Source organism: Tupaia chinensis, unplaced genomic scaffold (genome assembly GCF_000334495.1).
Source record: "Tupaia chinensis unplaced genomic scaffold, TupChi_1.0 Scaffold000045_1, whole genome shotgun sequence".
NCBI lineage: Eukaryota > Metazoa > Chordata > Mammalia > Scandentia > Tupaiidae > Tupaia > Tupaia belangeri.
Window position 1 is genome coordinate 3,558,258 of NW_006159501.1, and position 14,696 is coordinate 3,572,953.

The window sequence follows — 14,696 nt, forward strand, 5'->3', positions numbered from 1 at the left end:
CTGGAGAGCATGTTTGCTCACTAGAGAGAGAGACAGAGTGAGAGAGAGAAGGAGAAAGCACCCTATACTGGGGCCTGGTCTCACTGCCATCCCTTCTCTATTTCTCCTGCATGTTGGGAATTTGGGCATGCACACACATGTTTGTGGTTTGATTTTCAATCTGCCTGGGCTAGGATTTGAACTGTGGTCAGCCATGTGGGATCTGACTCTCTTAGCCACTAGCTATGAGGATGGCCCTGACTTTTTTTTTTTTTTTTTTTTTTTTTTTAGTTTTTCCAACGGGGGGTTGCCCTTTTCCACAGGGCGTGTGCACTCACCAGAGAGAGACAGTGAGAGGGAAAGTAAGAAATCACTCTCTGGGGGGATGGCCACACTGCAGCCCCTTTCTCTTCCTGGGATTTTGGGCATGCGCACACATGCACCTGGTGTGATTTTCAAGCCACTGGGTCCAGGACTCAAACCACGGTCAGCCATGTGGGAGCCCAGCCTTAGCCAATATGCCATCTGCTGACCCCAGCCCTGACTTTTAAATATTATATAGAAATGAAATTTTAAGTATCACAATTAATCTTTGTTCTTTTAATATATAATTATAGAAATACATCACTTTAGTAGTTGCAGTATGTATAAGATATAATAGTTTGAAATCCAGTAATTCAAAATTTTATTCTTTCAAATTAAGGGACTTTAGTGCAAAAATATTTCAAGTTGTATTTAGAGAAAACAATCTTTTTGTGTTCCATGATAGATGAGTTTAATTAAGAATTAACTGTTCAGTTTCCTTAGGATTTCTATTTATTGATACTTAGTCTGACTCTTGTTACTCTGTGTTCTGAAAGTTTCACAGTTGTTTTTTCCTTTTTTTTTTTAATTGCTAGAGGGTGGGGTGCTCATTAGAGGGAGGTGGGGGAGAGATAGAGGAAGTACGCCCAGTGGTTTGCAGTCACACTGCAGCTCCCTGTCCCCATCACGTCAGGATCCCAGGCATGGATTCATGTGTGCCTGAGTGTCCTACAAGCTGCTGGGGCCAGGCGTCAGACCACGGCCACCAGTGTGGGTGTGGCTGTCCATGTGCCACATTTAACTGCCAAGTTGTAGTTCTTGAAAATTGTTTAATAAGTCCAGTTTTTCCTATTATAAATTGACTTGTGTTCTCCTCCCCCTAACCGCCCTTAAAATTCAGTGTAGTTTACTAAATAAAGCTTATTGGTTAAGAGAATATAGATTAATTCCTTCCAAATCTAGTTACCTCTGTTTCTCTGCTTAAATGGAGGTGACTCAGAGAGAGAGAGAGAGAGAGAGAGTGAGCAAGTGAAATAGACATCATTAATTTCACCACAGGTTTGTGGTGTAAACCCTGGGTGGTCCTCATAGCTAGTTTATATCCCTAGAACCGCAAGGAAACACTCCTAGGTTCCTGGATGATACTTAGGCCTTCCTCTATTCAGCTTAATGTACCCACCTTTCAGAATAAGAAATTTTATTCCTGTTCCACCTATAGCCACAGATAGATAATAAAGGGTTTAGTATACACCATGTCAAGGGACCTAACTCTTGAAACCTCTCTCTTTTTTTTGGAAAGGTTTTTGCTACAGGGTGTGTGCACTTGCCAGAAAGACAGAGACAGACAGCGCGAAATCACCCGTCAGGGGAGATGGCCATGCTGCAGTCCCTTCTCCTCCATTCTTCCCTTGGGATATTGGGCATGCATGCACATGTGCCCAACGTGAGATTAAGCCACCGGGTCTGGGACTCGAACCACGGTTGACTACATGGGAGTCCAGCAACATAGCCTTTACGCCAGCTGCTGGTCCCATTGAAACCTACCTTTATGAAGAATTTTGAAGTCTGTTTTGTCACTCTATTAGATCAGTAGTAGTTAACTCATAGATGTGATATTTGGTGAGACATACCAAGTATGTATAGGATTTGATGGTTATGGAATGGGCTATCTCTTTTTTTTTTTTTTGAGAGGTTTTTTGCTATAGGGCTCGTGCGCTCTCCAGACAGAGAGCCAAAGCGAGACAGAAAGCGAGGAATCACCCCCCAGTGGGGATGGCCACGCTGCAATCCCTTCTCCTCCGTACTCCTCTCGGGATCTTGGGCACGCACGCACACGCACCCGGCGTGAGTTTTAAGCCACTGGGTCCGGGACGTGAACCACGGTCGCCTACGTGGGAGTCCAGCGACATAACCATTACGCTAACTGCTGGTCACTGGAATGGGCTATCTCAAGAAGATTAGTATGAGAACATGGGAATTTGTGACACATGTATTTTTATAGAATGGATTTTTTAAAAAAGTTTATTCATGACTTTTGTGAGAGAGAGAATGACAGAGACAAGTATCCACAACAGGGTCCTCACATGGTAATATGCCTCCATTTTCAGGTGGCCTGATTTATAGGCATGAACATGTGTGTCTGCCATGCTTAGGAAAATCCTGGATCATGACCCTAGAACTTTTCTCATGCTGGTCCATGTATGTTCCTACTGTGTTTTCTCCTGGCCCCTAGGACAGATTCTGGAGGGAGGCTGAGCCATCAGTGTCTTTTTCTGGCTCTCCAATTCTAAAGTTCTTTGTTGTTTTTCTAGTACCCATGTGTATAATTAAATACTCAATAGAACTGTTAAGAATTTAAACTGGGTACTGAAATGATAGATTTGACTTACTGTTACTGATTTGATGTTTGTAGGTTACAGGGAAATTGTGAAGAGAATATCTGAGATAAAGATATATCATGTTTTTTAAAAGTCTTTACTTAGTCTAAGTAGGTCTTTAGGAAAGTCATGACATATTTTTCTATGCAAATATTCTTTTTTTTATTTTTATTTTTGGAGAGGTTTTCGCTGTAGGGCATGTACGCTCGCCAGCCAGCCAGAGAGAGACATAGAGACAGAAAGTGAGAAATCACCCCCCAGGGGGGATGGTCACGCCGCAATCTCTTCTCCATTCTCCTCTTGGGATCTTGGGCACGCATGCATACGCGCCTGGCATGAGTTTTAAGCCACCGGGTCTGGGACACGAACCGCAGTTGACTACGTGGGAGTCCAGCGACATAGCCATTACGCTAACTGCTGGTTCCTCTATGAAAATATTCTAATACAAGTAGAAAATAAGATTTGATACACAACTAGTAGTGGTTTTGTGATGAGAATTCGTTAATATTACATGTAAAGCTGGGCCATTCTGTGAGATACTGAGGTACTTTTTCTTTTTTAAATACTCATCATCAAATTATTCTTATATACCTAAAATCCTTAGACTCTTTGATAGTGAGATGCTAAATAATTCTCTTTCACTTATAGTGTGTCAGAAATTTTGGAAAAACATGGACTTGAGAAACCAATTTCATTTGTTAAGAATACTCAGTCTAGCTCAGAAGAGGCCCGCCAGCTGATGGTTCGACTGACTAGACACGTTGGTCGGAAGTAAGTAATAAACAAGATTATTTATACTTGTATATGACAGTTAAGAAGTACTACTCTTTTTATTTTTTGACAGTTTCATTTAGTCATAATTGACTAACAGTAAACTGCACATGTTAAACAGTTTGATAAGTTTTGAAATATGCATATTCCTGTGAATCCACTGGTACAGTTAAGATAATATGTCATCCCTGGATGTTTTCTTTTGCATCTTTGTATTCCCCTCCTTTCTGCCTTTCATCTTTTTCATTACTTCACCTAAGCTACCAATGATCTGTTTTCTATCTCTGTGTATGTATCACTTGGTGTTTCCTAGATTTTTTTTTTTTTTTTGAGAGGTTTTTGCTGTAGGGCACGTGCACTAGCCAGAAAGACAGAGAGACAGAAAGAGAGAAATCACCCCCCAGGGGCAATGGCCATGCCGCAATCCCTTCTCCTCCATTCTCCTCTCAGTATTTTGGGCACACACGCCTGGCATGAGTTTAGGCCACTGGGTCCAGGACACGAGCTGTGGTCGACTACATGGGAGTTCAGCGACATAGCCATTATGCTAACTGCTGGTCCCGGTGTTTTCTAGAATTTTGTGTAAATGAATCATGTTGTATGGGCTGCCTTTTCTCTTTGGCTTCATTTACTCAGAATGATTATTTTGCGATTCATCCATATTGTATCATGGACCTAGAGCTTATTTCTTTTTATTTGCTGAGTAGTATTCTGTTTTATGGCACTATTGACCTTGTTTTCCAATCACCTGTTGATGGACATTTGGGTTGTTTTGAGTTTAGGCTTTCACTAAAAAAGCTGCTACAATTATTTATGTGTAAGTCTTTGTATAAAAATATGCTTTCTTTCTCTTAGGTAAATCCTAAGAATGGATTGGCAAGATCTTATGTTAGATGGATGGTAAAAAACTTGTCTAACTATTTTCCAAAATCTGTGCCCTTTTACTTACTATCAAGAATTATAGATGATTCTGGGTAAGGTCTTCTGCAAAGGCCCCAATGAAAAGGTCTTTATATAGAAGTGCCTGGGCTGTGCGTGCAAATATGTGTAAGTGTATGGGTTGATGGAATTATCTGTTCAAGATAAAAACCCTTTATTAAATATATGCTTTGCAAAATTTTCTTGCCAGTCCTCTTAGACATACTGGAGTGTGGTGGGTGTGCACCAAGTCCCGTGTGGGAGGGAAGCTTTTTCCCCTGAGGCCTACCAGCTAAAGCTTCTGTGATTTCCTGTACTTGGACATGAAAAATCACACACAGGTCTTTGGCCAGGAATTAGCCTCATCACTTTCTTTTTCAGAAAAATCTTTGCCTTTCAGTTGAGTAACTAGATTATTTACATTTAATTTAATTTAAACATGATTAGTTTTAACTCTATTCATGTTGATGTTTGTCCTTTCTGTACATTGTTTCTGGTTATCTTTTCCTGCCTTCTTTTGTATTAGGTTAGTATTTTTTGGTATTATATTTTATCTCATTTGTTGCATACCAGCTGCAACTATTTTTTTTTTTTTTTGAGAGGTTTTTGCTATAGGGCGCGTGCGCTCGCCAGACCGACAGAGAGAGACAGAAAGATAGAAAGTGAGAAATCACCCCTCGGGGGAGATGGACACGCTGCAATCCCTTCTCCTCCATTCTCCTCTCGGGATCTTGGGCATGCACGCACGTGTGCACGGCGTGAGTTTAAGCCACCGGGTCCGGGACTTGAACCGAGGTCAACTACATGGGAGTCCAGCGACACTGCCATTATGCTAACTGCTGGTCCCCCACCAGCTGCAACAATTCATCTTGTTATTTTCATGATTGTTTTAGAGCTTACAATATATGAATGATCTTTAAAAAGTTGTTGAAAAATACACAATATGAAAAAAATTAAGTAGGCTGGCCCCGTAGGGTGTAAGTTAAGCACTATGCACAACAAGCCAGATCTCACACAGTCAACTAAGGTTTAAGTCCTGGCCCCAGTGACTTGAAAACATGCTGGGCACACATATGTATACTTAAAATCCTGCAAGGATAGAGAACTGGAGGAAAAAAGATTGTATAATGACCATGTCCCATTGGGAAGTTCTCTCTGTCTCTCTGTCTCTTACTGGTGAGTGTACATACCATCTGACAAAAAAAAAGCCAAAAACCAAAAAACACCAAAGCACAAAGCATATGTGTTCTCTGGCAAAAAGAAAAAATTGCATGGATTTTAATTTTTTTTTTTTCACCAAAATAACTTTATTCTTTTTTTATTTTTTTAAATTTTTTAATTTGTATTTTTTGGAGAGATTTTCACTATAGGGCACGTGCGCTCGCCAGACAGAGAGAGACATAGAGACAGAAAGCGAGAAATCACCCCCCAGGGGGATGGTCACGCCGCAATCCCTTCTCCTCCATTCTCCTCTCAGGATCTTGGGCACACACGCACACGTGCCCAGCGTGAGTTTTAAGCCACCGCGTCCGGGACACGAACTGCGGTCGACTATGTGGGAGTCCAGCGACATAGCCATTACGCTAACTGCTGGTTCCCACTTTATTCTTTTTTTAAAAAATAATTATTTCATTATATTTATTGTTTAAAATTGCTAAAAGCACATGCACTCATCAGAGAGAGAGAGAGAGAGAGATCGAGATTGAGATCGAGAGAGAGAGCTGCCAGGATCAGGACTTGAACAGCAGTTGGTCATGTGGGGTCCAGCATCTTAACCTCCAGGCTACCTTCTGGCCCAATATTATACTTTTTTTTTGTTTTAGGGAAATTTTTGCTGTAGGTGTATGCATTTTCCAGAGAGACAGACATAAACAGAGAAAGTGAGAAATCACCTCTCAGAGGAGGACTGCTCAGCACTCTTTCTCCTCCATTCTTTTTTTGAGATGTTGGGCACTCACGCACACGTGCTTAGCGTGAGTTTCAAACCTCCAGGCTCTGAGTCCAGGACTCTTAACTGTGGCTGACCGTGTGGGAGTCCAGCACCTCAACCGCTACACCACCTGTTGGCGCCTCCAAACTTACTCTTTGATTGTGTGTGTGTGTGTGTGCGTGCGTGCGTGTGTATAGTGGTGAATTGACCTTTATTTTATTACCTTACCTACAAATCATGCACGAATGCCTTGAAATCACTTTTCTTCGAATAAACCTATTTTTAGTCAGCACAATTCAAAGGGGGGAAACATTAGCCTTTCTGGTATAGGAAAAGCTTTTCAAAAGTCCCTAAGTGATTTTCACAAAGTAAAAAATGGATTCTAGTCTTGCAGAAGTTTTGGCTTAATTTTACCAAGCACTAAGATGTGCCACAACAGTTAGGAGAAGGCAAGCTAACAAAAAAGTTACTAATACAACAATATACTGCAGTGTGAAAACAGCCGTTCGGTTTACTTACTGACCAGATTATAAAATAACCATGGTGGATACCTTAGTTTATCCTTCTAATGAGTCTGTTGATCTGGTCTTCCCTGTTGCCAGCATCTCCACCTTCTACAAAATGGGTGGCCTTTTTCTTCATTCCACCTCATGGAGAAGACAATTTGAAGGGCCACAGGAAGTCATTTGCTTCTTTGAAGTGTTTTATAATCATATAGATTTCATGAATCATCCTCCTTGCAGATGATGCCAAATTTACCCAAAGATTGAGCAATCAAAGAGTTATCATAACAAATTGCTTCTTATTGATTTTGCTATAACCAAGCTTGCAGATCAGTTCATTGACTGACTTCAGGTTCGGGTACCCTCATGCAATGAATGGTTCCACAATTCTCAGCATGTTAATTGTGGCGTTGTTGAGGTTAACAAAGGTGCCATTGAAGATCTGGTGAAGAAGACAAAGAAGTTGCAACACCTTTCAAACTTCTGGGCTCACTCCATTGATACCACTGATCCTGATGACAAATGCCAATTTGGGCTCTGCAGGTACATAGAAGTTGCCAGCTTTTCTTGCCATCCTGGCCATGCGAATCTCAGTTCTGTACATCTGTCTATATTCCTTATGACAGTGCTTAGCTTTTTTCATTAGATAAACTTCCTCCTTGCCTTTCAAAACATCTTTTGAGCAAACTTCTTTCTCAGGCGCTTGATCTGCAGGTCATGCAAAATTCCTTCGCTTTTTCTCAAGAGTTTCTGTCACAGCAGGAACCTTTTTCTTGGTGTCTTCTGCCACAGCAGGAGCCTTTTTCTTGGTTTCTGCCACAGCAGGAACATTCTTTTTCTTCTCTTGAATTCCCTTCATGGTTCCAGCCAGAAAAAGAGAGCTTTAATTGTGTTTTTTTCCAAGAACTTTTTATAGTCCCTTTGTTCATCTTTAATATGCTATAGTCTACCATCCTATGATTTTATATATATATATATTTTTTTTTTTTGAGAGGTTTTTGCCTTAGGGCACATGTGCACTCTCTCTCTCTCTCTCTGTCTCTCATAAGTGAGAAATCACCCCCCAGGGGACGACCATACCGCAGTCCCTTCTCCATTCTCTTCCCCAGGATCTTGGGCACACCTGTACCCCATGTGATTTTGAAGCCATTGGGTCTAGGACAGTAACCATGGTTGGCCATGTGGGAGTCCAGCAACATAATTGCTATGCCACCTGCTGGGTCCTTCAACCTTACTCTTTAATTTTATTTTTCAGGAACTTTCTGTTTTCCCTGTGTGCATCTTTAACTTACAACAGTCTGCAGTTCTATGATTTTATATCTCCTCCTCTACAAAGAGAAGCCCACAGCCCTCTACTTTCCTTTCTCCTGTCCCAGCTCTTTCGCTGTTGTTGCCATGGATTTTACGTTGATGTATGTTATAAACTCCATTCTACATCATTATTATTTTCAAGTTATCTATCATTTAAAGTGATATCAGTACTGTGAAAAATGTGTCGTATGTTCACCCATGTATATATTTAACCATTTCTGGGGCTTCCTGTTTCTGTACGTGGGTCTGTATTCCCATTTGGTATAATTTCCTTTTTATATGAAAGACTTGCATTAACTTCTTTTTTGTAGTACAGGTATGCTGGTGATTAATTCGTTCATCTTTGTCTAAAAAAGACTTTTTATCTTTACATTTTTCTTTGAAGGCTATAATCACAATGTAGAATTGAGATTTGACAGTTTTTCTCTTAGTACACTGTAGTACAGAAATTGCTTCACTGACTCTTGCTTTCATTTTTTAAATGAGAAATCCGTTTTCATCCTTATTCTATTTTTTAATGTATTTGTGTTTTTTTTTCTGATTGCTTTAACAAATTTGTAACATCAGTTTCATGTTGATGTTTTTGTGGTGTAGTTTTATTTATACAGTGTTACAGAACTTAGTGTTTATAGTTTCCAACAAATTTGAAAACATTTTGTTATTTTTGTATTTTTTACCCATTCCCTTTCAGGACTCCAATTATACACTTATTAGGGCTTTGAGGATATCCCACAGTGTTCCCTGCTCTGGTTTCTGTTTTGTATTTCAATTTTGTGTTGATTGGTTGGTTGGTTGGTTGAGAGACAATGGGAGGAGGAGAGAGTTGGAGAGAGTGGAAGGGCTTCTTTTCCTATGCCTTAGTTGTGCCCCTTCCCCTGCCTTCCAGCCAGCCAGAATAGTGAGCGCAAGTTCAGGCACTCCACATCCGAACCCAGATGTGCTGCTCCAGCGTTGCATCGCTGCAGTGAGGCCCGTCAGTCTTCCTACATTCCTCCATGTTTTAGTGTGGATAATAGCCATTGCTGTTCCTTAAAGTTCACTTCGTCTTTTCTCCTTTGATGTCTAATCAATTTGTACATCAAGAGTATTTTTTTATCCAAGTTTTTTTTTTCCCCAATCTCTAAGAGTTCCAGTTTTGTTCTTTTGCTATCTCAAAGAAGATGTATCTTGCATGTCTCTAACTGACTGTTCGAATGTGTTGTACAGTTTCACTACACTTTAAAACATTCTGGGACTAGCAGTTAGCATAATGGCTATGTCGCTGGACTCCCATGTAGCCGACCCGGTGGCTTAAACTCATGCCGGGCGCATGTGCGTGCGTGCCCAAGATCCCAAGAGAATGGAGGAGAAGGGATTGCGGCGTGGTCATCCCCCCTGGAGGGTGATTTCTCGCTTTCTATTTCTCTGTCTCTTTCTGGCTTTCTGGCAAGCACACACACCCTATAGCAAAAACCTCTCCAAAAAAAAAGAAAAAAATAGTGGTTTGTTTATTTATCTCATGGTTTAATGGTTTAGAGGTCCAAGGTCCTGGGGCCACCTATGTTGGGTTTTCTTGTTGGTGGGGTCCACGCAACCCAAGGATGAGAACAGAATTGCTATGTCCATCAGTCTCTGTCCTGTCCCCTCTCCTTATAAACCTAGAACTCTTTCCTGCAGCTCCATCTGAAGACCTTATTCCTATTATCTTCTAATTTCTTCTCAAAGGTCCTGCCATTTGACAATATAATTAGATCAAATTTTTACCCTCTTAACCCCATTACAACAACTGAACACCTGAATTTTCAGGGAATGTATTCACACTGAAGCAGTTGGTGTAACATTACTTTGTTCATTTTAATTGTAAAATATTCCATTTTGTGAATATAACACATTATGCATTTTATGTTAGAGGATCTTTGAATTGTTTCTCAGCTCTGTCGCTTACACTGCTGCTATGAATAATCTTGTACTTATCTCTCTTTTGGTGCACATATTTTTGTATTTCTCTTGAATACCAATTTAGAAACAGAATGTGTGAGTCATGGCTGTACCTGAGTTCAACCTAAGATTCTGCCAAACCGTGTCTTAGAATGATCGTACTTGTGTATATCGGTCTCAGCAATGTATGAGACAGTTACTATCCTTCCACCTACCTCACAAACACTTGATGTTGACTTTTTTCTTTTTTTCTGTCAGTTTAACCATTTAGATTATATATTGATAGTACTTCACTTTTTAAAATTTTTAAATATTTTTTAAGGCTTTTGACATAGGGTATGGGTAGTCACCAGAAGGAGACAGAAAGAGACAATGAGGGCGAAAGTGAGAAATCACTCTCCAGGGAGAAAGGCCATGCTGCAATGCCTTCTCTGTTTTCCTCCTGGGATTTTGGGTACACATGCCTGATGTGAGTTTCAAGCTATCAGGCCCAGGACTCGAACCGTGCTTGGTCATGTGGGAGTTCAGTGCCTTAACCACTGTGCCACCTGTTGGCCCCCATTGTGGTCTTAATTTGCATTTTAATGATGACTGATGAAATTGAGAACTTTATGATAGGGTCAAAATACCAAATACCTAGGAATGAATCTAAAATGAAATGTGCGTTGTATCTGTACTGGAAATTATAAAACATTATTGAGATCCAGTCAAGATTTTATAACTAGAGGATATCATGTTTATAGATTTGAAGACTCAAAAGAGTAAAAGTGTCAGTTCTCAAATCTTTTTTTTTCTGTTTTTCCAATCAAAATTTTAGTATATGCATATATTAAATTGAGAGCTGAACAAGTATAGAATCTTTGTTCAGTTTCAGCACTGTGACTGGTACATAGATGATGCTCAGCAAGTATTTATGGTGTAGCTTAATACAAATTGGTGGGATGGAGGCCAGCAGATGGTGTAATGGTTACGTCGCTGGACTCCCACATGGCTGACCACAGTTCCCATCCCTGACCTGATGGCTTGAAAATCATGCCAGGCACGTGCATGTGCGTTCCCAAGATCCTGGGAAGAGAATGGAGGAGAACAGATTGCAGTGTGGTCATTCTCCCAGGGCATGACTTCTCACTTTCCTTTTCACTGTGTCTGTCTCTTGTCTCTCTCTTTTGGGCAAGTGCAAGCACCCTAAGGAAAAAAAACCTCTAAATGAAAAAAAAAAAAATTAGGAGGATGAATGACTCATTCACTTTGTATTCTCCTTCCTTAAAACAGTGCCCAATTTTCTGGGACCAGCAGTTAGTGTAATGGCTATGTTGTTGGACTCTCAGGTAGTCAACCGCAGTTCGCGTCCCGGACCCGGTGGCTTAAAATTCACGCCAGGTGCATGTGCGTGCGTGCCCAAGATCCCAAGAGGAGAATGGAGAAGGGATTGTGGCCTGGCCATCCCCCCGGGATTTCTTGCTTTGTGTCTCTCTGTCTCTGACTTTCTGGTGAGCGCACACGCCCTATAGCAAAAACCTCTAAAAACAAATAAACAAACAAACAAAAAAAAACAGTGCCCAGTTTTCAGATACTCAGTGTTTTCAGATGAATGAGTGAATAAGTGACTGAAAAATAGTAATGATAAATCTTATTTAATTATTTTTAATCGCCAGAGATTATGTGCACTTGCCAGAGGGGACACACACACACACACACACACACGTGAAGACAGAGAAAGAAAGAGATAGAGGAAGAAGCATTCCCCAGTGGGGCATGACCATGCTGTAATCCCTTCTGTCTTTTTTATTTATTTTTAAAATTTTTTAATCATGTTGGGATTATGGGCACGCACACACGCACGCAAACACACACACATGCCTGACATATTTTTCAAGCTTCTTGGTTGAGATTTGAATTGTGATTGGTCATGTGTGATCTGTCTTTCTTAAAAACTAGGTTGTATGGCTAGCCTAGTGATAGTAAATTTTAGAACAACTAGAATACCTTTCTTTGATTGGGTCTTGGTATTATCAACATTTAAAGTAGAATATTTATTCTAATGAAATTCAAAATTTTGCTGAGTTTCTTTTTGAAAGTTTTTTTAGAGCCAGTTACAAGAGACAGGAAAACTGAACTCATTAGTTAATATTCACATATCATAACTGTGCATTCATTTATGAATTATTGTTTATATTATTTTATGAATATTGTTATGTATTTTGACATATTTTGCATCAGTATTGCACTTGATGTCTGTCTTACAAAGGGCGAGATATTAATTCCTATTAATTCCTCCCTGATGTGGCGGGAGATATACCAATTGAATTAATAGAACAGAATACTTACAAAGGCTATGAGGGAACAAGTAGATTACTCTACAGAAACTTGACAACAGACTTGAATTGCATCTAGAAGTAAATAATATCTAAACACTCAACAAATAATCTAACAGCTTTAATCTGTAATAAATGATCTAACCATTACGGCAGATGGTGTAATGGTTATGTCGCTGCACTCCCATATAGCTGACTGCAGTACGAGTCCTGGACCCAGCAGCTTGAAACTCATACTGGCTATGTGTGCATGCATGCCTAAAAATCTTATGAGGAGAATGAAGGAGCAAAGATTGCATCGTGGCCAACCCCCTAAGGGGTGACTTCTCACTTTCTGTTTTTCTGGTGAGTGCACATCTGTAGCAAAATTCTCTCTTAAGAAAAAAAAAAGGGCACCATTTAGGATACCTTGTTTGACTCCATAAAGAAAGTTGATTCTTCCCAGAAATTTCCTAGCATTTTCTATTACTTCTTTTCCCATCTCTGTCTCTTCCCACAGTGCATTATAGTCACTAACATAAGCCTTAAGTTCCCTTCCAGGTGACAAGTTCTCCAGTTTAAGTCCTGTCGCACAAACACCTCAAATGGGAGCTTTCATATCAACATTCCTCTCTCAATAACTATTAAAGGGATAATCCAGAAAGTCTCACCTACTTAAGTCTTAAGATTTCGTTCCAACTGCAAATGGATCAGTATCTCTAAGATCATGCTGACTCCACTCTAGAACTTACTCTTCAATGGGAAGGAAGACCTTGCTGTTGCTGCTTATCATTCTGCCACTTGGTTCCTTAAATACATCCGAAGTCTTTGGAATTAATTTCTCCCATCATCATCTCCTTACTGTGAATATGTAAGAGAATATGGCTTCTGTTTTCAAAGTAGTCACATTGAAATGAATCTTTATTTCTTTATGTATGTTCCATGACTTGACTCTTAGTACCTATAAAATGTTCTATGCATATTCTAAGTGGTGACAACAGATCGCAGCAAATCTGTTACAGAGCCTCCCTTCACTATCTTGAGTACAGTATTTTTTTCTTCCTGGAATATCCACCTCCATCCCAAAGCTTCAACGTATACCCTATTTGTGTTCAGAGATCATGCTATTAATTTGCAAACCTCTTGTTTAGTTTTTACAACTTCTACTCTTGGTTCTTATTTACTGAATGTATTCTGAAAAAGGCCCTTGTAAATAATGTGTTATAATTTATTTTAATTAGAACCTCTACTTACGGCTAGCCATGTGTGAGAAAACACTAATACCATCTGTGCCAGTTTTGATGACTTCCGGAAGAACAGCTGGGCTGTGAGAGCTTGAATTCAGCTAGACACTGCCTGGGTCTGATTTTATCGAGCTGGTGCTCGGTGGACACTCACTCCGTCAAACCTCGTGCCTCTCTGCCTGCAAGGCAGAATCAAAAGGGTCTCCAGTTCCTTGAAACCGACCGAAAGAGCTCAAATACCGATTTCAAAGTGATAGAAATGTTTTAGAGATTATCCTAGAATACTTGCAAATATGTCGTTTTGTTTTGTGTCTTTGAGTTCTAAAAAACATGTGTTCTCTTATGTCCCATTGCATGTAGAACAAGAATAATTGTTCATTTTTTGTAATGTGTCGTTGGAAAAGTCGTGATGCATTTTTGCATAAAAAAAGAAATATGTCATGATTTCTGACAACCCAATAGATGTAAAATATCATAGGCAAATGAAGCACTTGGTTATTACAAATCTCAGGAGAACAAAACTCCTTAATGGTCTATGTTTTTCACTGGCACGATCCCAAGTACATGCTTCTCCCATAGCTCAGGTCTTATTATCCGCCCCGTTCTAATGCATAGTGTTCGGAGATTGTGATGACTTTCAAAATCATTATAAAACATAAAAAATCAAGAAAGTGCATGTAAAATAAGTCATCTAGTTGGTATTTGACAAATACAAAATGAAATAAAAGCTGCCTTTTTAAAACATGATTACATAGAACTTCAAGAATGGAAGGTAAGCATAAATGATTGCAAACTCATATATATTCAACTAAGATGGATTTTTGAGAATTACAGCATTTCTCCCTCCTACTAGACAATATTAGTAATAATGAATGTGACTTTACCAAAAAAAAAAAAAAGCAACCCAAAACAAAAATACATTTGTAACCTCAGATTTATTCATTTACATTTGCCGAGTACTTAGAAAAATGTGAGGTCTTTTTATATGTTCGCCTTAATTTTATCTTGATGATATACTAAAGTGAATCTAAAGTTTATAGAGGCTTTTAAAATTATTCAAATCTGAATGATAATTGAGCTTATTTTATGCTTAAAAGCATCTTGCAGTCCAACTAGGTGGCATGGTGGTTAAAGCACTAGATCCTGAT

At 39.6% G+C, this 14,696-nt stretch overlaps 1 protein-coding gene across 3 annotated transcripts in view; it reads left to right on the forward strand.

Moving 5' to 3' along the window:
• NBAS (NBAS subunit of NRZ tethering complex) overlaps positions 1-14,696 on the forward strand; it is a 423,746-nt gene that overhangs the window by 217,345 nt on the left and 191,705 nt on the right. For all 3 annotated transcript variants that reach the window (XM_014589621.2, XM_014589625.2, XM_006140811.3), the window contains one exon: positions 3,309-3,431. In XM_014589621.2, coding sequence (XP_014445107.1) covers positions 3,309-3,431 — 123 coding nt within the window. The remainder of the gene's footprint in view (positions 1-3,308; positions 3,432-14,696) is intronic.